The sequence below is a fragment of the Athene noctua genome, chromosome 4 (assembly GCF_965140245.1).
Source record: "Athene noctua chromosome 4, bAthNoc1.hap1.1, whole genome shotgun sequence".
Classification (NCBI taxonomy): Eukaryota; Metazoa; Chordata; class Aves; order Strigiformes; family Strigidae; genus Athene; species Athene noctua.
Genome location: NC_134040.1, coordinates 69,088,413 through 69,115,090, shown reverse-complemented (window position 1 = coordinate 69,115,090; position 26,678 = coordinate 69,088,413). Strand labels below are relative to the sequence as shown.

The 26,678-nt window shown below is 39.4% G+C and overlaps 1 protein-coding gene across 1 annotated transcript; it reads left to right on the top strand.

The window, feature by feature from the left end:
* Positions 1–310: 310 nt before the first annotated feature.
* GASK1B (golgi associated kinase 1B) lies at positions 311–21,943 on the top strand. Its single transcript, XM_074905683.1, has 5 exons — positions 311–324; positions 924–2,207; positions 9,217–9,431; positions 15,772–15,998; positions 16,293–21,943. The coding sequence occupies exons 2-5, from the start codon at positions 1,211–1,213 to the stop codon at positions 16,498–16,500; spliced, it is 1,647 nt and encodes a 548-aa protein (XP_074761784.1). The 5' UTR covers positions 311–324; positions 924–1,210; the 3' UTR covers positions 16,501–21,943.
* The last annotated feature ends 4,735 nt before the right edge of the window (positions 21,944–26,678 follow it).

Genomic DNA, 26,678 nt, shown 5'->3' with positions numbered 1-26,678 from the left:
GAAATGGGTGGAATGCACTTTTGGAAAGCACATACTTCACAGGACTTTTCATTACAGAATTTAGAAGTTGCTGGGGTTTTTTGGTGTGTGTGTTGGGTTTTTTTAATAACTTGAGGTTCATGTAAGTTTATAGCAGTTCATATGCAAACCACTTCTCAGTACAGTTAGCTTCCAAACAGTATTTAGCTTGCAATGAAATACCTAAACGTGAACCATACTTAAAACTAAAATATCTGCTAGAATACTCAGAACGTCAACTTTTACTGAGTTACTTTTATTAACCTAAGGAGTGTACCAGAATGAAGGATGTGTCAAGCTGAATAGGTAAGAGATTTTGTATTTTTATAGCAATATATATACAATGTGCACTTATTCTATCTTTGTTTCTTTGAAAGGATATATAAGCCACTGTCATTTTATTTGAAAAACTATAGCTAGATCCTATTTATGGCTTTACAAGAGCAAAGAGAATTAACCATCTTTCATCTTTAATGTGTTTATGAATTATGTGAACTATATTCATATTCAACTAGGGAAATTTGGCACTGCTAATACATTTTTATATTAGTGAATATATGCATATTTAACTACTACAGCTACTGGTGGTTAATATCGTATAATTCACAGCATTTTCTTAACATGAGGTTTAGTGAAGGCTTTGTCTCATAAGAAAAAGATGATAATGATCTGGGTTTGACAAGCTTTTTTCTAATGCTGGAATACAGCTAGCTGAGATTGCAAATTGAGCCTGTATTTCATTATTTTGGTGTTTAACTTATACTGTAATGTGAAAGTGAAAGATGTATCCTGACAAATTTCTAGATGCATACTCTCTCATCTAGAACTTCTGTCTCTTAAAAATATAAAACCACAGATGCCATATGCAACTAGTGAAATTAAATACTACTATTTTCTTTTTGCAGTTTGCAAAGGAGGTAGTTCGGATCTTTTAGATTACAAGTCAGTAAACTTTGCTTACACAGCTGGCTCCATTCATTGTCTGAAGCCAATCACTTTCCCTGTGGTGGCTGATAAGAATTTAACAGCTTGAGAAGGTGGAGTGTCAGCATCCTTAGTGCTAAACACATTCCCAGGCATATAAGTAGCCTCTGTCCATCACACATGCTGGAAGGAATTTGGAAAGGAGAAATAGAAATTGGAGAAAGGAAATCATGTATCATCATCCTAGCTGGAACGTACAGAAGACTTTATGCTGTTTTCATCATGTGGATTCACTGGAGAAATGACCACCTTTGATCAACCAAGTAAAATCAAAAACTTGTTTATTTGCTGCCTGTGCCCCCCGCGGGTGCTGAGGCTCTGGACTTGCAGGCGCCCAAGGACAAGGAGAAATCTGCTGGTGGGTGTTGCATGTGTGATCTACCTGGGATTCCTTGTCAGTCAAGTGGGTCATGTTTTACCCCAGAACAAAGGAGGACACCAAAAGATCAGTTCCAGAAGTCTCCAAGATGCAGCCCAAACTCCTTTTCTGGGCATCCCACTGGATGGCACCCTGTCACTGCCCAATTTCCAGGAACCCCAGCTTGGTAGCAATGGGACCTTGCTGCCACCCAATGTAGTTTATATTACCCTGCGGTCCAAGCGCAGCAAGCCTGCCAATATCAGAGGCACGGTGAAGCCAAAGCGCAGGAAGAAACATGCATCCCCTTTGTCCTACAGACAGCACTTTCCAAAAGCCACTTTTATGGACCAGGAAGAGGCCTTTGCCCAACAGCCAAGGAGAGCCATGTATGCTGCAAGCACAGTGGGAGCAGCAATGGCTCTGGAGACAAGAAAGCACCAGCTGGCTGAACACAGACATAAAGGAATGGCAATCAGGGAGAGGGGTCACCGGAGACCTGCGGGAATTTCTGAACCTATAAAAGCACAGCTCCAGCCTGAGGAAAGCAATATCAGGATTTACAGTGAGAGCTCTCCCTCTTGGCTGAGCAAAGATGACATCCTAAACATGCGCATGCTGGCAGATTCTCAGATAGAGAGCATCCAAGAAGTATCATCTCACAAAGCAGTCCTGGTAGTATTTGCAAGAGGTTCCAGCACCACAGGAACTGCTTGTAATCAGGGACACTGTGGCATTGTCAAAAGACCTCTCGACATGAGTGAGGTGTTTGCATTTCATTTGGATAGGATCTTGGGGCTAAACAGGAGCTTACCTTCTGTAAGCAGGAGAACAGAGTTCTTCCAAGGTAACACATTCCTATGATTTTCAGCTTGCATGTGCAGTGCTGAGGTTTCCTTCCCCTTCCCACATTGACCATGGGGCAGCAGCCACCATCTTTAACTCCCGTGAGCCTGAGAACTAACTCCATCATTACAGGGAAATAAAGCTGGTATCTGTATATAACTTCTGCAGTGCAATTATCCTGTCCAAAGTATGCAGTACCCCAAAGTTTAGCAGCTGAACAGTATTTGATCTGAGGGCAGTAACAGTTTCTCTTCCACAAGAGTCTTGAATGAGAAAAAGAGAGGGAATCATCCGTAGATTGCATGACGTTGTACAGACTGCCTGAAGTGAAACTGGTGAAACAAATTCCAGAATACCCTGTGATTCAATGGGTATTTCTGATTTTTTTTGGTAAAGTTTTCTCATCTTTTAGAATTTACTTTAGTATTATTGAAAGTGAGCACAAGAATTCATCTCTCAAACAGCTGGTAAGAGAGGGGTTTTATATTTAGTCAGATAACCTACTCGGAGAGGTAGAGGACCTTCCTGCAGAAGCTTGATGCTACTTTCATGGTACTAATACCTCTGGGAACAGAAAAATTTTAAAAAGTGCTTCCCTCTCCCCTGGTAATTAAAAATATCCACTGCATTTCAGTGAATCCTGCTATACATTTTGAGGTTCACTACACACACCTATATATTATGCAGACAAATAAACACAGTACGTATCTCAATATGCCTGTTACATGATTGGCATAGTCTTCAATTACAAATTTTATTTTTAGGCTGTAGTGAAATTAAAGGTAGGTTTCAGACATGGAATGTGAATTAGAAGTCTACTTCTAACATTGCTATCTTGTTAAATATGGCTTCAGCCTAAGTACTATTTTTGTACAGTCACAAATCACAATCCAGAAGGACTACATTGCAGTTTAATGAATCATTGCTAAAGTGGCTAGCTATATTTTTGCTGTTCATTTCTTGCTGCTGAAATTAGCTTATACCAAATAAATTTATATCAGTCTGTGTTTCTTAAAAAAAGTGTAATGCAAGAATGGCTTTCTAAAGTCTGACAGCAGGAAGACAACCCAGTGATCTCCAGTTTCTTCCTGCTTTGTAAACCTCCCCTTTGGCAGCCTGTACAACAATGTGAATGAATCTCTAGGAACAACAGTTTGGAGGCTTCTGAATATTATTCATACTTGCAGAGCATAGAAGATACATTATGCTTAGCTTATTTTTAGGATCAAGATTTATTGCTATAGAGCTGTCATAACGGATTAAGGTAGTTCGGTTGGAGGAACTCTGCACAGTGTTGCTGCAGAGATGACAGACTGCAAGCCTCTGAAAACTGCTATTAGGCTAATTGTGCATTGTGTTTCTCAGTGTCTGTCACCTTACAGTGTATTTTGGATTGTCTGAGACAGAGTGTGTCATTCTGCCCTCTTTAATTTTCTTTTCCTCATAACTGGCTCTGTTCCTATAACAAGAAGAGTGTTGCTAGGTGATGAGAAGAGAAATAACATTATTTTGGTCTCACTTCATTTTTTCCAGTTAAAGGGTGAACAGAGCATTTGGAACAGTTACTGTACCTTGTCTCTCTTCATTCTTTAGCCTGGAAATATGCTGGAGCTCAAATGCCCAATACCTACTTGAGCTCATTACTATTTACATGTTTGTGTTTGACATAATCTGGAAAACGTCTCTGTTGATAAAATGAGCAAAATCTATTCTTTAAAATAATATGAACAATCAGTGGGCTCATTTCTATAACCCATATGCATTTAAGTTAAGATTAGGTGGACACTGTAAAGTTTTTTACGGGACAGCTTGTGTGAATCATGGTTAGTCATATAGGAAAGAAAACAACGCAGGATTAGAGACCTTGCATGTGTTTATGAACGTACACCATTTTTGGGCTGACATCTCTCTCTCTACGACACATCCCTTTAGCTTGCCTCAGCTGTGATGTGATCTAACAAGACATGTTTGATGTAGCATTAAAATCTCAAAAAATGGGCTTTTCAAAACTGTCATTCATTTTGTCAAGAGTTTAAAAGGACTGCTTAGTATGTCCCTGAACAGGTTCTGTTTCCCCTATTCCCACAAATCCCCCACTGATTTTTTTTTTTTTGTTAAATTCTAGCAAAATTCTGCTGCCCTTGCCTTTCCTAGTTAATTGTAAACCCTTTTAAGCTTTAACTGAATTTTTTAAATGGTTTATCTTAATGGTTTATCTTATTTTCCATCATGGATGGAAAAATCAGGTATGATAACTCTCGCATTTTTGTAATGAATTGGCCAAACATAAGAAGTCTGGGGACAGGTGGGCAAAGCCCTTTTGAGTTCAATATTGCAGTCTAGAAGAGCATGATTCAGGGTATACACAAGCAGTCAGTCATTACACTCATTGCTACCCACAAGGTGTGAAAAATGACAAGAGCTTCAAAATACCTATAAACAAAGAAGGAAAAGCCTGTAAACCAACAAGAAATTATCATAAAATTGTATCTGTTGTGAAGAAAATGGAGGTTGACTCTTGTGTGTTTGAGTTTCAGGATGGTCACATTAATACCAGAGGACTAAGAATCTTCATTATTTGATCCCCCTAACCTGAGGAACTGAAGAGACACAAGTGATCTTGTTTGGTGTCACAGCCCTACCTTAATTAATTTGCACAGAGCTAAGTAAAACGACTGTATATATTGCCTGCAGCTCAGCAGCATGTGCAGGGTAGAACGATGCCAGTGTTTGTTAGAGCTTAAGCTACAACTGGAGTAACAGGCTGGAGCAGGCTTGCTTCTGTGTTGCAGCTGACAGCTGTAGGGACAGGACTCTGGCTCCTTGGATCATAGCAACAAGGTTGAACTCTTAATTCAGCTTTTCGTACAAAATACACAGCTATTGCTATGCAGTTTTGTTGTGCCTCTTGCTGAGGGCCTGAACTACTTACTGCATGCTGACAGCTACCCCTTATCATCAGTTTGGCTATTTAGGTTTTATCTTGTGCTGAGAAGAATAAACACAAGTATACTCAGTTTGGTTGGGCTTTTTCAAGCTAAAGACTGAACCCACTTTTTGCCCAGAACCACTTTTTTGTTTCCTAAAGTATGCAAGAAACTCTTCCTTTGAGTAACACCTTCCATGGTTGGTTTAGTGCAAATAGATGAAAAGATGCCTAATAGGTAGCTCCACTGGTTGTACTTGTCATTTTGCTTTACTGACTTCTACATGATGATAAATGTAGCCATAGGTTTTTCTGTGTTGTACCCTGTACTATCAGCCTGCCCTTGCCGTCCCACCAAAATTTATGCAAAAGCAGATAAAGATATTATGAATCACTAATGTCAGGGCAAAGAATAAGTAAAACCTAACCCTGACTTATGCATTCAGAATGCTCTAAAGTGCTTCAACTGATCTGTCCTGTTTTCTATCAACCCAAACAACTTACACCACAGTGTTGTAACTCTCAGAGGGGTACCAGAGAACATATTTCTGATATTTCGTTGGGTAGAGAAGTTCATGTACAAGCAATAATGGAGTCCTTAGTCTACAGAGCAAGTGATGCACATTTCATGCATTCCTTAATTCTGACGTCCATATGATCACAGGACAAACATTGAAATAATGTGCAAAGGGAAGAAAGAAAAATAAATGGCCTAACTTCTCCCAGCTTTCTGCTTCTGTCCCTTACATTTTCCCTCAGAACTTAAATGCTAAAATTCAAAAAATACTCTGTATGTCAGTCCCTCTCATTTTTACATAATAAATTGCACTCTCCTGCTAATACATGGGGAAACTAAACAGTTCCTTTCAAAAGTGGCATTTGTAAGCTGTACTGCTTTACAGTGAACAATGTGGAGTTTGAGAAAGGGCTTCAATTACCTCATGAAAGATTTGCTCTTTTAAATTATGTTCTCATGGGCATGTTTGAAAATATTTTCTTTCAAGGAAGTTAGAAAAAATGCTGTAGGCACAAGATAGAAGAGTAACATTTGCAAGAGCATCTTTGCAGTTAAGAAGCATACAGGCTATTTTTAAAGTTGTGTGTGGATATCAGAGATGAAGAAGCCATTCAGTGATACATTACCTAACTGCACATGAGGCAGTTTGAGTACCTTGAGGTAGTCTGGTCTCAGCAGCCTGAGGTTTCATCTGTGTTAGTTTATTCAGTTTGGGATATTCTGAGCCAGTAGGTCCTAAGGGCCTAAGAAATTCTTAGAAATATTTTGATGTTTAAAAAAATCTATATGAATTACTAGGAAGCTGGTTCCAACATGAATTTTGAAAAAAATCTTTCCCATATGGTTTTGCAGATCATCTTTAGATAGTCAAGTAAATGTATTGACCTAAAACAGCAGATGAAGAGAGAATTAAGTCAATCAGCTTTGGGCATGATTCAGTGCAGCGCAGCTGCAGCAACAGAAAAGCAGTGGCCCTTTGTGGTAATATATAAAGCTGATAAGGAAAGAAGTGTTTGCAGAACACACTGAACTTATTCTGAAGTGTGCTTCATTTCCTCAGTTTTGGCTGTATCAAACTAGAAGCTCTGAATCTTAGCCAGGCCTTACTTTTCACTGTTCAGTTAACTTCAGCCCTATCCTCACAAAGTTTGAATCAGAAGAGCTCCTCTGATTTCAGTGGGGTCATGTTAATTCATGCAGCTATAACTGCTTTAACTCAATATTTTCATATTTTTCAAGCAAGTGTCAAAAATTTGAGTCAGTGTTCTTTACTGAAGATGTGGTTTCATATTCCTGTAATTCAATTTATATTACAAAGTTAAAAGATTTTATTTTGGCTCATCTTTTCTGCTCCCATTTCCTCTGAATTGCAAACATTTCCTGTATTTAACCTTGGTCTTTTAAAAATGTTTTTGTATTTAATGGAAAGTGGCAAGATATTTTTCAAGTATTTATATTACTATTGTTTATCATATCCCTTTTGAGTAGACAGGAGATGTTTGTTTTGTTAGAAGACCACTGATGTATTTTGTTTGTGGAAGAATTCATGAATAGTTACATAAGCTGTTATTTGAGATATAAAAATAAGAGATCAGACTTGGTCCTGAAGAAAGCTGTCCTTTTTTGTTACAATTGCCCACGCCTATATAGACTTTCCCCAACTGGCTTGGAGAAGAGGCTTAGCCAATAGTTGACTTGACCTGGCTAAAGTCATCCACAAAGCAGGTGATGGAGCCCGAGCAAGAGAGATGGGAAAATGGATAGGATTTCCCAAATTCTTATTCAGGCACCTCAGTGGGAGAAGCCTGATCTTCAGGAGTGCTCAGTGCTTTTTGTCAGTGGAGGAAAGTGTGGAGCGTGATGCTGATAAAGGTAATACTGGTCCTAGTGAAAGAGACATTGATGTTCCTAATGGAAGGACACTTTCTGTGTTCTAAGGAAACATTAAGGCAACTGGGAAAGAAATGAAAGAGGTGGTAGAGCTACACGTTGGGTTGGCTTGAGGAGGACTATCTTGTATGTGCAAGCCATGGCAGAGAGAAGATAGAGTACATTCTGGTTTTGCAGAGGAGTTTGTTTTCCTCTTGGGCTTGATTACATGTGAGCCTGTCATGCTCTGTTGGCAAATTCAAGAGGATTCACTGTTAAGTATGGGCAAAAATAATTTCTTACCTGTTTTAGGTCAGCCAGCATTTTTCTAACAAGTTGCTTTTTGATTCTGCTCTATGGAGATCTGTTTTTAACAGTTTTTATAGATGGAGCATTCATGTTAGCTTTTACCTTGCAATTGGCACTGACGCCTGTTTTCTATGTGCTATTCTGTCTGGTTTGCTTCTGGAGAAGAAGAGGCCATGGATCTTGTTGCCTTCATGCAAGTTGCTGAAAGCTTCTTTTCAGCTGCGTCTCATGGGCATGTGGAAGACAAAGGGACAGTTTAGGCTGCATTTAGCTATGTGATAAATTGTGCAATAATATGGGCTTTAGGTTCATTGACCTTCAAGATTAATATAAATAGATTTTAAAGCTTTATATGTGTTCCAACACTTGCTATTTAGTAAACAGCAGCTTTGCAGTTAAATGGTTCCCCCTCTCTGTACCAAGACATCATATTTTGGTCTTCTGTCTACACCAAAAACCAGAAAGGATTTATTTGTTCTAATATATGTACAAGCCACAGTCAGTCCTGGGTCCTTGACAGTTTAGGACAGCAGCAGCATTGCATCAGCAATGATAAGGAGATTTCCACTGTTCTAAGATAAATGTGCCTGTTACTTGATATTGGGTTAAATATATTTAACAATTCTTATACTGGGAAAACTAATTTTAAATTCTTTGCCAAGGTTTCTTCCTACTAGGGTCTATGAACACTTGGATTCACCAAAGCTAAGGCCCTTGACTTAGTTTCAGGGAAAGGCAGAATATTCTTTACACAGAAGAATTAAAGAATGTGATCAAAATAACTGCTATGCAAAACATATCTCATGCTATACCTGGGTAAAAAAAATATTTGTCAGGCTGTTTATTCAAGCTAAGCACATGCACTCTAGTACTCTCATATCATTTCAGAACTATGCAATCATACATTGTAAGTCTAAAATGATAAACAATAAATCCACTTTGATTATAGGATTTGTAGTGTTTCTATGCCCATTATACAGAAAATGTACTTTGACATCAGTTTTCAGTTCCTGTAAATCATCATCAGTTCACTGGAATCAAAGGGAAATTACATCATTGATTCACAGTTGCATTGTAGGCTCATAATCTACCTATAAACTTTTTAATAGTCTAGTTTAGTACATGATTTTGTACGTTAATCTCTTGCTTCTAACAAAGCCTTCTGTACACTGAAGACATTTATGTCTGTGCTTCTTCCATTCCTGCAGTGGGTGGTTTTATATGTGGAATAAGACCACATTAACCAAAGAATGTCAAGTTATTAGTCCCTGGCCATTTTTCCTGCCACATCTGTAAAATGGTGTAATTACTGATGCTGAGGCAATGTCTAAAGAATGATCAAGTCTGACAGCATTGCACTACACCAGTGATCTCTTTTTCCTTTTTCAGATGGTCAAGCCTGTCCTGTTGTTCTCTGGGATTCCTCATTGAGCCCAACAGATAATAATACCCATTCTTCAGTGAGATTAACCTGGGGGAAATATCAGCAGCTATTGAAGCAGAAATGCTGGCAGAATGGTAAAGTACCCAAAGCTGAGTGGGGCTGTACCGAAATCCATCATCATGAGTGGTCCAAGATGGCACTCTTTGATTTCCTTCTGCAGGTAAAACATTTACTGAATGCAACTATCTGCTTCAAAAGTCATTAAGTACACATGGGACTCCTAAAAAAGTAGTTTATTTCCTTTATTTAAATGGGGAAGAGATGTATTTGCAGAGTTTGAACTTTTTTTCTGGTTGTTTCTTATGATTAAAATACCCAAAATGCAATTTATAATCAGGGATATAGATCAGGAACTTGACTGTCATTTTCTAAAAGAGGAAGCAAAAGCTTTTGTCTTGAGACATCTTGTTTTACCTCATCATTTAGGCATGCATACTGTTTCTCCCTGACTCCTTGTTTCTCCAAACATAGTTCTTGACTGTGTTCACAACTGTGAACCATGTGGTCTTTCTTGCATCTCCCTAGCCCCCAGAATTGATTTAAGGGGTTTTGGCCAGCTGAAATCTGGATCAAAGTAATAGTTCTAGTGGCTAATTCTCCTTCTTTTTGAAAACGTACTCAGTGATGAATGATATGACTGCTGTGCCTCAATTAGGTAATGCACATAATCATTAGCTCTCCAAATAACACCAAATTAGGGCCCTGCCCAGTAGTATCATAACGCACGGCTACAGTGACAGCAATTATGTAGTAGAATATTAATACACTCCCGGTATTAATAAGGACTGAACTACCTGGCTGGAAGTTAATTTTATGGCTTCCTGAGATATGGCACTATTTCCAACTCTCCTTGACTGCCAGACAGGTCTGAGTGACTAAGCTTCCTGTAGCACTTACCATTTTATTTAAAACTGCAGCAAGCACTAGTTGTATGCACTGTGTTTGGTTGTTCATATAATTCAGCTTTTTATAGAGTTACATTCACTGAAATATAAAAATCATGACTTGGCTTACACATAGCCTATCCTTGCCATTCTCAGTCCTGTTCTAGGATGAATAGATGTTTCCAACTGTTCTGGGAGTTACATTTTTGCAGACTTGTTATTGTTAAACAGAGCATTCAATTCTTCTCTAAAAATAGATTGTCACTTGTGACTCCATCTTTAGTCCCACTATGAGCCAGTAATTCTTAGAAACTAGTATAAAGTCATATGTGGATTTATTCTGATGTTAAACATAGTAATGCCCCTATAGAAATAGTATGGACTGTGTCAGAATTAATGTTTTCATGCCATTGGCTGCTTGTTGAACAGTTTAAAATTCTCATGACTTGTGTTGATTTCTAATTTTAAGGTCTTCTAAGACAACTTTAAAATCTTCATAATAGAACTTCTATTATCGAGAAGAAGTCAGTTAACATACGACAGGATTGAACTGTACCAACAGGATTGAACATTACAAACAAACAAATTATTCTTATAATAGTAGCTGGTATCAGAGTGATTGTACCTCCAGGTACCTATCAGACAAGAACATACAACCAGAACATGACTGAATGTGTCTTATGGTTCTTAAAGATTAAAATTTTATCTGGGTGCTTTCATACTTAAAGTTTATCAGCAGTAGAACATGAAGACTCTAAACCAAAAAGTGCCAGAAGGGGTTCTGATCTTAAAATAATTTGTGCTTCATGATACATGCAGAAATAAAGAACAATGGTGTAAAGTATTCTCTATTAAACACAGTTCCATCAGAAGAATGGGTTTGGTGTTCCTAATCTCTGGTTTCAAATACTATGAAATGTAGGAACAGGTTAAAAAATGCTTATAGCTGACCTTCACTTGCCTTCTGCACAAAAAAACCTTCAAGAAAAAGATATTAAATATAAAATGGCTTCTTTCATTTGGGAAGTTTGGACCTCTCATGTACATAAATATATGACAAAACCCAATATTAAACTATTAAGGTGACAGCATCAATTCCAGAGTGTCCCATCATTCTGTCTTAACACTGGAATGATGCAAGATATTACGAAGAGGCTGTCTGTAAGACCATGATTTCCTTGTCTATTTAATGCATGTAAAGATGTGTGGTGCAGATGATTCATGGAATTACTGAGGTTAGAAAAAACCTTGAAGATCATCCAGTCCAGCCATTAATCTAACACTGACTGTTCTTAACTACACCATATCTCTAAGTGCTACGTCAACCCGTCTCAAACACCTCCAGGGATGGAGATTTCAACAATGCCCTGGGCAGCCCATTCCAACACCTAAAAACCCATTCTGTAAAGAAATACTTCCTAACACCCAGTCTAAACCTTCCCTGGCGCAGCCTGAGCCATTCTTTCTTGTCCTATCGTTTACTACTTGGTTAAAGAGACTCATCCCCAGCTCTCTGCAACCTCCTTTCAGGTAGCTGTAGAGGGCGATGAGGTCTCCCCTCAGCCTCCTCTTCTCCAGACTAAACCCCCCCAGTTCCCTCAGCCGCTCCTCGTACGACCTGTGCTCCAGACCCTGCACCAACTTCGTTGCCCTTCTCTGGACACGCTCGAGTCATTCAATGTCCTTTTTGTAGTGAGGGGCCCAAAACTGAACACAGGTATCGAGGGGCGGCCTCACCAGTGCCAAGTACAGGGCTCAGATCCCTTCCCTGTCCCTGCTGGCCACGCTATTGCTGACACAAGCCAGGATGCCATTGGCCTTCTTGGCCACCTGGGCACACTGCTGGCTTTTGTTCATCGGGCTGTCAATCAACCCCCCCAGGTCCCTCTCTGACTGGCAGCTCTCCAGCCACTCCTGCCCAAGCCTGTAGCGCTGCTGGGGGTTGCTGTGGCCCAAGAGCAGCCCCCGGCATTTGGCCTCATTGAAACTCCTCCAGTTGGCCTCAGCCCATGGCTCCAGCCTGTCCAGGTCTCTCTGCAGAGCCTCCCTACCCTCGAGCAGATCAACACTCCCACCCAACTTGGGGTCATCTGCAAACTGACTGAGGGTGCACTTGATCCCCTCGTCTAGATCATCAATAAAGATGTTAAACAGGAGTGGCCCCAAAACCGAGCCCTGGGGGACACCACTTGTGACCGGCCGCCAATTGGATTTAACTCATTCACCACAACTCTTTGGGCCCGGCCATCCAGCCAGTTTTTTACCCAGCAAAGCGTGTGCCCATCCAAGTCTTGAGCAGCCAGTTTTGCCAGGAGAATGCTGTGGGAAACAGTGTTAAAGGCCTTACTAAAGTCAAGGTAAACAACATCCACAGCCTTTCCCTCATCCAATAAGCAGGTTACCCTGTCATAGGAGATCAGGTTTGCCAAGCAGGACCTGCCTTCCATAAACCCATGCTGACTGGGCCTGATCATCTTGTTGTCCCACATGTGTTGTGTGATGGTACTCAGGATGAGCTGCTCCATCAGCTTCCCGGGCACCGACGTCTAGCTGACAGGCAACAGGCCTGTAATTTCCCGGATCATCCTTCTAACCCTTCTTATATATGGCGTCACATTGGCCAATTTCCAATCTGTTGGGACCTCCCCGGTCAGCCAGGACTGCTGGTAAATGATGGAAAGCAGCTTGGCGAGCACCCCAGCCAGCTCCTTCAGCACCCTCGGGTGTTTCCCATCTGATCCCACAGACTTGTGTGTGTCTATGTGATGCAGTAGGTCACTGACTCTCTCCTCCTGGATTGTGGAGGGGTTGTTCTCCCAGCCTCTGTCTTGTGTCTGAGGAGGCTGGATTCCCTCAGTACAACTTGCTGTTAAAGACTGAGGCAAAGAAGGATTAAGTATCAGCCTTTCCCTCATCACTTGTTACCATGTTTTCTCCTGTGTCTAGCAGGGGATGGAGACTCCCCCTGGTCTTTCTTTTGTTACTGACATACTTATAGAAACATTTATTCTTGTCCTTGATTGCTGAAGCCAGATTAATTTCTAGCTGGGCTTTAGACCTCCTGATTTCCACCCTGCATATCCTCACAGTCTGTAGTCACTGTGAGTGGCTAGCCCCTTCTTCCAAAGGCTGTAAACTCTCCTTTTCTCCCTGAGTTGCAATCAAAGTTCCCTGTTTAGCCAGGGTGGCATCTGCCGCCAGCTTTTTGTACAGCACCTGGGGACAGCCTGCTCCTGAGCCATTAAGACTTCCTTCTTAAAGAGTGCCCAGCCTTCCTGGACTGCTATGCCCTTCAGGACCATCTCCCAAGGTATTCTGTAAAGTAGGTGCCTAAACAAGTCAAAGTCAGCCCTTTGGAAGTCCAGGATGGCAGTTCTGCTGCCCCCTCTCCTATCCTCTCTAAAAATAGAGAACTATTATTTCATGATCACTGTGCCCTAGTTGACCTCCAACTGCCACATCATCCACCAGTCCTTCTCTGCTCACAAAGAGGAGATCCAGCAGGGCACCTTCTCTGGTCGGTCACTCACCAGCTGTGTCAGGAAGTTGTCTCCCACACATTCCAGGAATCTCCAGGACTGGTCCCGCTCTGCTGTGTTGTATTTCCAGCAGATGTCTGGGAAGTTAAAGTCTCCCTCAAGAACAAGGGCAAAGAATCATGCGATTTCTCCTAAGTGCCTATAGAATATTTCACCCACCTCTCTGTCCTGGTTGGGTGGCCTATAGGAGGCTCCTACTACAACTTCTGCCCTGTTGGCCTTCCCCCTGATTCTAACACAAAGACGCTCCACCCTGTCTTCACTATACTTGTGCCCAAAGCAATCATAACAGTCCTTAACATACAGTGCCACCCCACCACGTCTCTGGGTTATACATCAAAGGAATCTGTCTAGAAGGACTCTGCTTCACTTTTTGACGAAGCCTTGGGATGAATTGAATGAGAGATCCCATGAGCTAGAACACTGCAAGCAAGAGGGACTCCAGTGTCTGCAGATACTGAATACTGCTCATGAAAGGAGAAAGGAGAAACCTGTTCCTTTTCTCAGGATTTTCATATTTGAAAATAGACACTGCCACCAAGACTGGTGACAACAGTACTGCATACATAAGAAAAAACAAAACAACTCAGACTTTCCTTTAACTAGCAAAATTAGGAGGCCTTTTCAACACACAACATAGTTCTACATCAGGAGAAAAATCCTAACAGTTCATTTCACTGGGGTGTCACAAATCCAAAATTGTAATTTTAGAAGGCTACTGTGAACATTAATGCTTTTATGTTTAGAGCAGTTTGAAGAGTTAGCAATAAAAACAAAAAAGGACAGAAATGGTTTACCTTTGGTAAGATATTCATTGAAGCCTTAGATGCACCAAACCAGACTTCCACTTCATAAATACCTGTCCGCAGGAGCAGGGCTGTTCCCTGGGGAGATGAGGTGGAGCCAAGGGCAGCCCTACAGCAGGCAGGACAGGCAGGGCCAGCGGTAGGAGAGGCAGCCCAGCAAGAAGGATGGTAAAAGGCATAGGTTCTATTTTTGTTTACTGTTGCAGTAAACAACAGGCAGCAAGCCAGCTCTAAGGCCAAGGATGAGGAACCCCAAGCAGCAATGCAGAAACGTTGGGTAACAAGACAAGCAGCAGATACACCTTTCCCAGAAGAGCTCAGAAGAGCACTAATGTGCCACAATTGAGCTTAAAGAGGGCTCCTGGGCCCATGGGCAGAGGGCAGCTGTGTGTGATGGTCTCAGGTGAGGCCATTTGGGGCAGTTAATGCCTATTTTTGAACTCACTAGCAATGTCATGTATTTACTCTCATCTAGTTAATAAGGGTAGAAGCACTTTGAAGGAGTGATTTATCCTTCCTATATTAGATGGTTATCCTAAAATGGCATCCTTTGCTCTGGGGATGCCTTGTTCTTGCCAATGTTTATGAAAGGAAATGTAAACGACTAAGTCAGAAGAGATGCTTAACATTTACACCACTAAAGTTAGATCAGATCTATTCTTTCCAGCTAAGAGCTGTGCAATGAATAAGCAAGGGTTTGCATGGGAAAAAAAGAGCCTAGACCATCATGTCACTAAAGTATATACCACAGTGCAACTCAGGGAGTCTGCTCTGATCACAGAGCATAAAATCACTCCTCTTGCATTTTGTAGCTTCTAATGGTTTATTGTGCCCCATACAACTATTTTCAATTATTTTGCATACTATTAGTTTAGTAAGTCGCACAAAATGGGAAGCTGTGCTATTTCTATTGTTCTCCAGAAAAGAAAATGTAAAAAACCTACAGACTTCTGAAAAAAATAGAATTATATTCACCATCTTGTTATTCTAGTTACAGAGTGATATTGTTCCATTATTTTCAAAGAATTTCTACTGACGTAACAAATCATGGCTATAAAATAGATAAAATACACAGTCTGAGAAATTATTTCTAACAGTACATGAAGCATGGGGATCAGGTCTTCAATGCCATTTCACTGCTGACTTTAATTATACTTGTCCTGAGCTTGCTTTCCCATCAGCTGTGTTAGTGAGCAATATCTTACAGTGACACTTTACCCCAAATACTTTGATACTGTTTTCACTTGGCACTCTGCTGTATTTTGTTTTAGATCTATAATCGACTAGACAGAAACTGCTGTGGATTCAAACCTCTCAAGGAAGACTCCTGCATGCAGCAGGGACTGAAGCTGAAATGTAGTGATCAAAATGCCGTTGACCTGACACACATAGTTCAGAGGAGGCATGACCGAAGACACTTGGCCTTTATAGACAATAAGGGTTTCTTTGACAGAAATGAGGACAATCTTGACTTCAAAATACTACAAGGAATCAATGAGTAAGTTTTAAGTTATTAATTTTGTGAAAAGATTGATAATTTCTTTCCAGTTTGAGCATGAAACACTTAAGTTACTGGAAGAGATATCGTCAGCCCAAGTACAGGATGTGTCTAAAAATGTATGAGTAATTCCACTGCTGTAGAAGATACAATTAACATGCATATGGTTGTGCATGCATGGACTTCCTTTGCTGAGTCGCAGTCTATATTCATAGAATTGATTGCTAAACCACAACATAAATATTGCAATTCAGACTGATGGCAAAGCTGATGAATTTCTTTGTGTTTTTCCAGATTCCCTGAATCTGCAGTTTCAGTGCTGAGGAGCCAGCATTTACGTGAGAAGTTGCTTCAGTCTTTGTTCCTTGACAAAATATACTGGGAGAGCCAAGGAGGCAGAAAAGGAATTGAAAAGCTCATTGATGTAATAGAAAGGAGGTCCAAAATTCTTCTTACTTATATAAATGCACATGGAGCCAAAGTATTGCCCATGAACGAATGAAGCAGTCTTGTTTCTATCTGAGAGATAGTCTTTAAAAAAATTTGTGTAAGGCAAAAAGTGCCAGTAAAAGTGATTTAATTCATAGGCTTATTTAATTTTTATTTTTTCCAGACTTCCAAGTTTATTTTTGAATAAGAAATCTTACATGGTTTAAAACCAACATTTAAATGTCAGCTGCATCTCAACACAGTGCAGACCATTGTGTCACCAATGAAATGAAATGAAAAATAACCAAATGGTACAATAAATACTGTAGTAATATGTCGGTACCATGAACACTCCTTCTGTTAAACTGTTTGAAAATTAGCAACAGGATTTTCAGTACATAAGGCTGAATTACTCTTACTTCCCTCATTCAAGTCAGTAGAAGTTTTATTGCAAATTTAAATGGGAACGGAGATATGTAAGCACTTAATACATTGATGAAAACTGTCCCTGCATCTACCTGCTGAAACATGTGTAGTACAGGAATTGGTCTTTTTAATTATGAACTTATTTTAGTTTGATCTTTTGAAATCTGAGGACTAAAATCTTTTAAATGCAGGGGTGTTTGCACGGTACATGAGGGAAATTTAAAAACAGAATAAAAAGAACATGGCTTTAACAATAATAAATAATTTGACAAATACAGTCTTTACCTGTCCAGTATGGAGTACAATTCATCATGAGTCACTCGTTGCAATGTTCTGTTTTCAAGTACAGGTTGTTTTGATGTGTGGGTGGATGATCTATCTCCCGTCTATTGATTAACTGTGTGTTACTCACAGAATTGTCCTTTACTGCCGCTGTTTTTAAAAAAGAAATTCAGCTTTAGCTTTGTGCGAATATGCTGCTAAATAAGTGTACCTGTTTTGTTTTTGCAAGATGCTTGACAATATTTTTTAGAATATTATCAAAAAGTAGACCTACTAAGGATGTGAGTACTGTTAAACTCAGCACAGAAGATGTTTGTTTTGTGTGCTCAGCTCTAGCCAGCAATTCAGACTCTGGTTTTCCATTAAGATTGACCACTGTGGGGTGGCGATTCTAGCCGACAACTCGCCCCAAGTATTCCCACAGGTAAGGTTGTTAGAGAAGGTTGAATCAGTACTTTGGATTCTTAACCTTCATCTGCTCCAGAAATAAAGTATTAACTGATATAGTCTATCATAACATATACCTACCTACCTGTTCACTGTCTTTCTAGAGAAATATCTTATTATCTTCCTGCTGTGAGATAATGGCAGAAGTTGAATACTTTCATAGATATTCTTGTCTTTATGTATAGTAAAAGTATGGGGTGTATAAGATTTTTAAATATTTTCGAAAGTGCTTGTGTAGTGGTATTAATGAGAAACTAAAATGTTTTGTGTCAATGTTAATGTAGGCAGGTGAATTTATTTAAATAACTACAATTCCACTGCAGCTAAACCAGATTTTCTTTCTCAGTATTAGAACACGTATTAACAGTAATTGCATTACTAGAAGAAATAGTTTTCATTATAGGCAGAGTTAAAAGACACTTAGTAAAATTTTAAGAGCTTGGCCATCTAAATATTCTTTTATTCTATTCTGTCAGCAAAGGGCAGATAAATTTGAAAAAACTTCCAAGAACTTAACTATTGCCCTGAGAGGACACTTTCAGAGTGTCTTGAATTTTTTTAATAGCACCAACACAGAATTTTATAGGATTTTAATATTATTCCTTTCTTAAAATGTTGTAACTTATTAGCCAGATAATTTATATCACAGAAACAATAATATTACTGTAGCTTGCAGTGTGAACAGAGTCTAAAGAAAGAAATAATCCTCTGGACCCATTTCACATGGAATCCTTGTTGCAGTAAATTCCACTCTTTGATGACCGTTACAATCAATTTGTCTCATTTTCTAGCCTCTCACAGTTTTCTTCCTGCTAGATACCTGTTCAAATGGATTATCACATGCTGCTGGGAGTGAGAGAACGGCATGACTCTCAGCTGCACTGAACTTAGAAGAGGGCCAAGTGGAGATACAAGAGTGTATCTGATAATGAAAAAAAGTCCTATGAGAACACTGTCTTCTAGCCTGTCCTCTTCTTTTTTAGACTGCACATCCTGGTGCCAAGTCTTTGCCTCACATTGCCCAGTTGTATTTTTTTTTAGAATTGACTCATTGACCAATAAGAGAAAGAAATCAGCAGTCAGGATTGTTTTATCTTTTCAGGTTAGGTAACTTATTTTTACTGTGATAACTTGATGTATTCTTCTCCATTTCTTCTGGACATGTACTAGTGTTTCCCTGAACATGATACATGCTTTTTTATTTGCCTGGCAGTTCAGTGTGAGCTCTTAAAGCAGCAGTGTAATTGCCAACTAGTAAGTAACTGCCCTGAAGGTGACCTGGAGCCTATCAGTAGTCCTGAGTTTAAGAGGTCCAAGTAGCCATGATGCTGTGCAGTACTTAAAAATTTGATCAAGCATGAAAAGCGTAACTGTAAAGAGAAGATCTTCTGGAGACAAATCCTGCAAATGAACGTCCTTAGGTGAGGAATGGTGTTTTTTTACTAGATATTTTTAGTGTCAGAGGCATACAGATCAGGTTGTCATTAGAGCTAATCTGCAGGGTGAATCAAGATTTAGATTTATGTAGAAAGTACAAGGGGAAGGATAGGTGTATATCCCTGTGCTGACCAGTATGGACCAGACAGGCACATAAAAGCACTCTCAGAACTTCTGCAGGGACAAGTGAGTCCAGAGCGAATAGCCAAGGCAGAGTAAGCTGTGCCATTATTGCACACATTGCACTCTCCAAGGGCAAAGGAATTCTTCTTTCTCTGACATTCTGAATCTGGGTCTGGGGCAAGGTGTTCTGCACCCTGCTCTCACTTTACAATGGGGCCTTAGTATTGCATTATGCATAGCTGGAGACCTTGCTTTCTGTGCTAATATGCCATATTTTTTATGTGTACAAACACTTGCATAGTCTTCAGGGAAGTCAGGAGAGGCTTGTGAGATTGGGCAGTGGGACTGGACTGTAAATTGCTTCTAATTATCTAATGTTGATAACAAACTCCAGAAGGTGCCTTTTCTCCATAATGTTTATCCTGTTGCTGTGGAGCTTGGTACTTGAATCCAGTGTTGTTAGCAATAAGAAGTATGATTGAGATAGTGCCTATGAGTACATACTAGCCAAGTTCTAGGGTTTTTTACAAAAATTAAGAATTCTGTAATCTTTGAGTTCATTTGCATAAATTCTCTCAAAATGTAAAAAATACAAAAAGAATGACTTTGTAGAGCTTATTTATTTGCTGCTACTACATTCAAGATATCTGTTCTCCCTCCCGTAACAGGAGTAAAGTTTATTGGGAAATCAGTCCACTTCCTTTTACAACAACAAGATGTTGGACTGACATTCCTGCACTGTAGCCTAAGTAATATTAACCAATCGGAAAAAAACCCCAAAGAAGCCTTACTCTACCTGTGGTGGTGATCAACACAAAGCCAAGAAACTGTGTTTTAGTCATCTTTGCTGGGCTGTCTTCCATTTATGGTCATATGGGATCAGACAAAGATTCATGTTGCACATTACTCTGAAGGGTGTAACCAATGGCAACAGTCCAAAATCTGTGGGTGGGAAAAGACAATTATGTCATTCTTGAATCTGCCCGAAAGCCGGTACTACATGAAATGGAATTACTAAGAAAGTTTGCTGATTTAATAACATTGGAAGACAGAACTTAAAATAAGTAGCACAGTCACAGATGCTTCAAAATTCCTTGGGAGCATGACAGCAAGTTAATAATCTTAAATGTTTCAGAAACTGAGAACATGAAAACTTTTGTGGAGCACTGTGAAAGCAGTTTCCTTCTTTTTTGTGTGTATTCTATAATGCACTATATTAAGAAAAGATAAATTCCATGGTTTCAAATGAGCAAATACAAATTTAGGGTACACTAAGGGACAAACTTCCAGTAGCAATTCTGTAAATGCTTCCATTCATGTGTGTGTATGTGAACCCAAACATACATGTACGTGTATTTATACCTTGGCTTGTTTCTATAAAATGGTCAGTTTGGCTAATAAAGAGCTAGTTGTTTATACAATTTGCTGTTTACATGTAGAATTGAATTTGTCAGCATAAGTCCAATTTAGGGTATACCCAAGTTGAAGTTTAAACAAAACATTATTATGGATGAAACTTTTGTTCTCAAAGGATTAACTCTTCCCTTGCTAACACATTTATATAATCTTAAAAGTTTTCTACTTACAATTGTAGAGAAAAACAGCAATATATTTACATCTGACCTAAACTGGCAGAGTGATATCAACTCAGATGTTTTTATGGAATTTTATATTAGATATTGAATATGCATTTTCTTTTGGAATTTGTGCATTTTAGAAGTAAATTTATTTGTCCTTTTATTAGTAACAGTAAAAGCATTATCACAGGTTATGAATTGTTTGAATCTCTACTACTGTTGTCATATAATGTCCAGGAATATACAAAATAAAATAATATCTTAATCAGATTTCCAGTTCATATTTCTAAGTTGCAGTAACAAAACCATAATACATATTAATGTGATATGTGGATCATTAGGTACTGTTAGAAAAAACTACATCCTTAAAACTGCTTCTTCAGAGAAACAATCCAAACCAGATTAAGAAGCTCTTCCTGTGGAAATATTTTCTATCTGTTTACTCACGAGACTTGTAACTCTTTCTTACTAAGCTGATTCACTGTAGCTGTGGAGCTTCTGGTTACTGCATCATTAGTATGTACTGTCTTCTTCAGCCATTCTGACAATGCCTACTTAGACAAACATTGAGCAGAAAAGGCTGTACCCATTTATGACAGAACAGAAATATTGGTCAATGACTGACCAACTTTATAATAGACCATGAGCAAGTACAGGAGTATGAGAAAGACACTGAACTCTACGTGGAATAGAGACACACAGAGTTAAAGTAGCCTAAGAAATTTTGGTTTCTGAAGTTTACATTTTTTCCATGATCCAAGAGAGACTAATGGGAAACACAAAGATGTTGAAACATTTTTAAACATTCTCTTTCCCACACAAAGTAATTTGATTTGTTTTATTAAAAACATCATTTATTTTTGCACATTACTGCATACTTCACTCTAAACTCTCTCAGATACATTGTGTAAATTCATTACAATTCCACTGAATCATCCCATTTCCAGATAAAACAGTTTAAGTCAGTTAGGTTAATCCATATTCTCAGAGGTTAGAAAACTGAACCCTAAGATCAGAAGGAGACCTTAGGAGAGTTACAAATAAGGAGAATTGCCTGAGATATAGCACAGGTATAGAACTTGGCATGCAGTCTCTCTAAACAAATATCTGTGGTTTTCAAGCAGGATCTACAATGTGTTTTTGAAGACTATCAGCTTTTCCTCCCCTATTTCTGTGTGAAGCCCTCACCTAGCCAAATACAAGCATTTGAAATTAATAACTAAAATACGCAGTGCAGCAGTATCTTCTTTTATGTGGCATGGAATATATTAACTGTATTTCAAAATGGCATTATTAAAACAATAATTTTCCATGGTATATGAAGAATGCTTCATTTGTGGATTGAAATCTGATTTTAAAAAGACAAGCAAAAGATAGAGCTGCTCAGAATGGAAAGGAGTCAAGCGATGGGGTCCTCTAACGGTCAGTGCTGGGACTGATTTTATTTATCATCTTCATGACTAACATAGAGAAGGTAGTGTACAGTGAAATATCCAAGGATTCAAATGGTACTAAGCTCTTTTGTGCATACATATGACAGATTAATAGTGAAGAACTCTAGAACCTCATGAAACTGAGTAGGTCAAACCTGGGAGATGAGCTTAAGTATGGGTTAATAGAACTTCAGTTTAAAGGTGAGAAAGCTGGAGGGGCTAGTAATTTAGATTTACAAAATCATGAAGACAATGAGGTGAATGCAGAAAGTGTTATTCAGCAAATCTTGTAATACCAGAGGTGTGGAGCATTCCGTGACACTAGTAACTATTTTAAGCAGATAAAAGAAAGTTCTTCCCACAGCAGGTATTGAGCTTCTGAAACTTTTTGCCATGAGGGACTGTGGAACCTGATAGTATCAGGAGATTCAAAGGGGATTAGACAAATTCAAGGACAGCAAGTATATATATGGACTTTATAAGAATTAGGCAAGCATTTATTCTCTAACATACCTAATACAACAATTCTGGATGCTGGGGAATATGAGGGAAAGGGACCACAGGTACTGTCCCAGCCTCATGTGCTCACCTCACATTGCCAGAGTCTAAGATGTACTATATTGGATATACCAATGTTGTTATTTAACTGAATCAGATCTTGATATAAGTGGCTTTCTCTAAAAATTAATTCACTTCCAGTAATTATTTCCTTTTTAGCCTTCTACAGTACATTTACTTCTTATTTAATCATTTGGTTTCAACATTCACTGTTCAGGAATTATCTGTATTTCCTTCAACGGAAAATCCGGCATGGCATTCCATGGAGGTCTGTTAAGCTGCACAAGCACGCCTTATCAGAGGTATTCTCCAGCTAGCTATGTGCAAAACTTGGAGATTTGGATGGAATTTATTAACTGTTAAGGAAAGTAGCACCAGTGTGAAAGCCAGCCTTATGAAGTGTGAGAACTATGTCTGACAAATGGTAAAATCTGGCAGTCCAGCGAGTCGCTCTGTGAATTCTGAAACAACTACAGGTCATACATCTTAATTTTCAGATATACATGGATATATCACATACCAGTCTTTTCTGGTCACCTAGTTTTTTCCCTACCTCAGGTCTCCTGAAGAAGAAATATGCAGTCAAAAACGTTACAGTGAGAACTGACTGAAGCGTACTCTGAAGGCAGCTGTGGCATAGTTGCAGTAAACTAGTGATACCCAAACAGAAGCTAGGAGCTACCTCATAAAAGCATCATGCCAAAGGAAGACAAAAGGATTTGTCCTGTTAAATATGACAAAATCTAGCTTTAAAACACTCACTGTGTGAGGAAAACATCTGAGGCTCTTTATCTTAGGTTGCTCAGACACACATGGCTGTATTGGGTCCATCCTCAAAATCTTATTCACTCATTCTGCTACTGCTTTTCATGATCACAGAATTACCAAGGTTGGAAAAGACCTTGAAGATCATCCAGTCCAACCATTAACCTAACACTGACAGTTCCCTACTACACCAGATCCCCCAGCGCTATGTCGACCCATCTCTTAAACACCTCCAGGGATGGGGACTCCACCACCTCCCTGGGCAGCCCATTCCAACACCTAACAACCCGTTCTGTAAAGAAATGCTTCCTAATATGCAGTATAAACCTTCCCTGGTGCAATTTGAGGCCATTCCTTCTTGTCCTATCGCTTATTACTTGGTTAAAGAGGCTCATCCCCAGCTCTCTGCACCCTCCTTTCAGGGAGCTGTAGAGGGCGATGAGGTCTCCCCTCAGCCTCCTCAGTGGACAGTTTTACCATCACGGCTGTCACTAGTCTATAACATGAAGGTTACTGAACTTAGCCCTCTAAGTTTGAATAACCAGGATACTCCTAAATCTTGCTGATTTTTTCCACGTAATAGGCTTAACTTTTCCTCCCTCTGAGGCTGAAACAATTAAATGAAAAATTCTCAACACTACACCTGCAGTTTTTTTATTTTGCACCAGATCCCTACAAGATACAAGTCCATTTTGCAGCGGATAAATACCCATTTGTTTTGGTGATCTCCAATGATGTTAAGCATCAGTACCAATTGTCTCTCAGTTTTCAAATAGAAAAATAATACCATTTTCTTCTCAGATTTTTTTCTTTCATATAATATTCCTGTTATAGCAATATCATTGCTACTATCCAGAGTGGCAGTTTGGGTACATAAATACCTGGAGAGAATCTCCTAATTTATATCACGTGTATTGTTATTAGAGTATATCTAGCTCAATTTTTGAGAGGAGGACACAGGTGACAGATAGATTGTGAGAGGAAATCTCAGAAGCTTCTTATTTTGTTTTTTTTTTAAGAGTCTGGTGTGAGAGGATGTGAGACTTGTTATCACATAGGTGATCCACTAATTACTGCTGGCTCCATCTTGACTGATCCCTGTTGTGGAGGGCCTCAGCTAGCTCATTCCTCCCCCTGTGGGTTTCTTTGCTGTGGGCCCCTTTTGCAGTCATACAGTTCCTGTTGCACTTTTAACTAGAAGACTTCCATTACGGGGTTAGCTGAGAAGGTTTGGCAGCATAAAAGGGAAGAGGGAAGAAAAAATTCCTATTATATACACTAAAAATGCGGTCTGTTGTTTTCTTAATAATCAGACTTGAAAAAGTTGTATTATGAGATGTTATAGTTCTGTTCAAGTGCTGTTCTGCCGCATTCTGTCCTTCTGCAAAGAAGATGCCCAGCAGACTTGGTGTTTCCCCCAGACTCAGTTCACTGCCAGCCACCTGAACAGTTGCTTTCTAAAGTTGCTTTCTGGCTGAGGTATGAGGCTCTTTCTGTCCAGCTGCAGGAGTCACCATACTTGGGATTGCAGCTGGGGCCTGGGCTGATTCACAGGATTTATACACCATTGGGTACTGCTTATAGTACTTGCTGCTAGAAAGAGTGCAAAATACCATCAAAACCTACACTTCTAGTCGCACTTGAATGCTCCCTTGGCTGTATCAGCATGCACTAAGCCAATAAGGCAACTCATGCGACAGAAGCGTTGATGTATTCTGAGAGCCACAAAAGGTCAAAGAACAAAAGAGATTAAATCCCCATTAAAATCACAGCTTTCCACTTCATTTTGCTTTGCATGCTCGTATGTCTAAACTTGAACTTGAAATGCTAGTTTGCAAGTAGCTATAATGTGCAAACACAGCTTTTGTCAACTTGTTAGTGTTTGTGTTCCGAAGCAAGGGATCCGAAAGGATCAAAGAACAACAGATTAAGGTTTATGCAGTGTCAACACCATACTGGGAAAAAATTCTTACCCTCTATCACAGTCTTATCTGAGTGATAATCTGCATGGCCATGGAGAGCTGACACATATTTTTTGTTACACTATTGCCTCAGTGCTAAGATTCCTTTGATTTTCTGCTGTCAGCTTTGCCACCCAGTGCAGATATCCTTGAGCTCTCACAGTTGCTGTTTTTTCTGCTAAGAAGACAGATCTTACATGCATTTCAGTGTTTCTTGGCACCCTGCCTCCCACATATAGTTTAGGGTCAAATTTTCAGCCTATTTTCTTTCCCTGTTTTTAAGTATAGGTAATAGTGTAATTATCGAGGAAAAATAAATAATTTTTCCTCTTTTGTGGGGGAGAAGTCCTGCCAAAAACTGTGTAAATATGCCTTGTAATAAGGGACTGCAGATCATCAGAGAAAAGCATACTTCAGAAGTGTAGATCTAAAAATGTGATATTCATTCAGTTTTACAAAAACAACTTGTGGAGCTCCATATCCTGGCTATTCTGCTTTTTAAGGACTGGATGAATGTTTAAGAAAACAAAGAGAATTTCCTTGAACAAAAGTTTTCATAAGCTGCCACCCTCCCTGCCACTGTATGATGACAAAAGCCTGGAAAAACCTGCAGTTTGGATGGCTTTCACTGTGGGATCCAGATACTTTCTCACGTAGTCAGGTTCAGCCTCCTCTCCCCCAGGCTCCATCCCTGGGGGCCACTAGCAGCCTCAAGTCTTGGAGCCACAATAGGATTGTGTTGCAACACAGTGTATGGTTAGTTTTGCTAGATTTTGTCCCACTGGTGCATATGTTTTGAGTCCATAACAAAGTTCTTACTAGCATTATTGGAAGATAAGCTTATGTCCTGTAAGGCTCAAACCCGGACCTCCAGTTCCAGGGAAAGTTTTCAATTACACATCATATTCCCAAGCTTTGTTTCCCATTTCTCATGTGGTATCACCAAGATCCGTTAAAGCAGTCTGGACTGAAATGAAGCATGTATCAGTGGAGAAAAAGCTTTTCCTGTTTACAGAAATTTCTGTAAACCTAAACTTTTGATCTTCATAGTGAGTTGTGCTTAAAGCCCAGTGGAACTAGTATTTTTCCTAGTGATGATGAACATAGTAGAGGCCGGTGCTTGAGTCCTCTGTATTTCAGAGATATACTCTCACCTGAAAAGTTTTCTAGTGAATTTTCTGAGTGCCAGTTGGAACAGATTCCACTGAAGAAATTCAGAAGTATCCATTTCAGAAAAATATC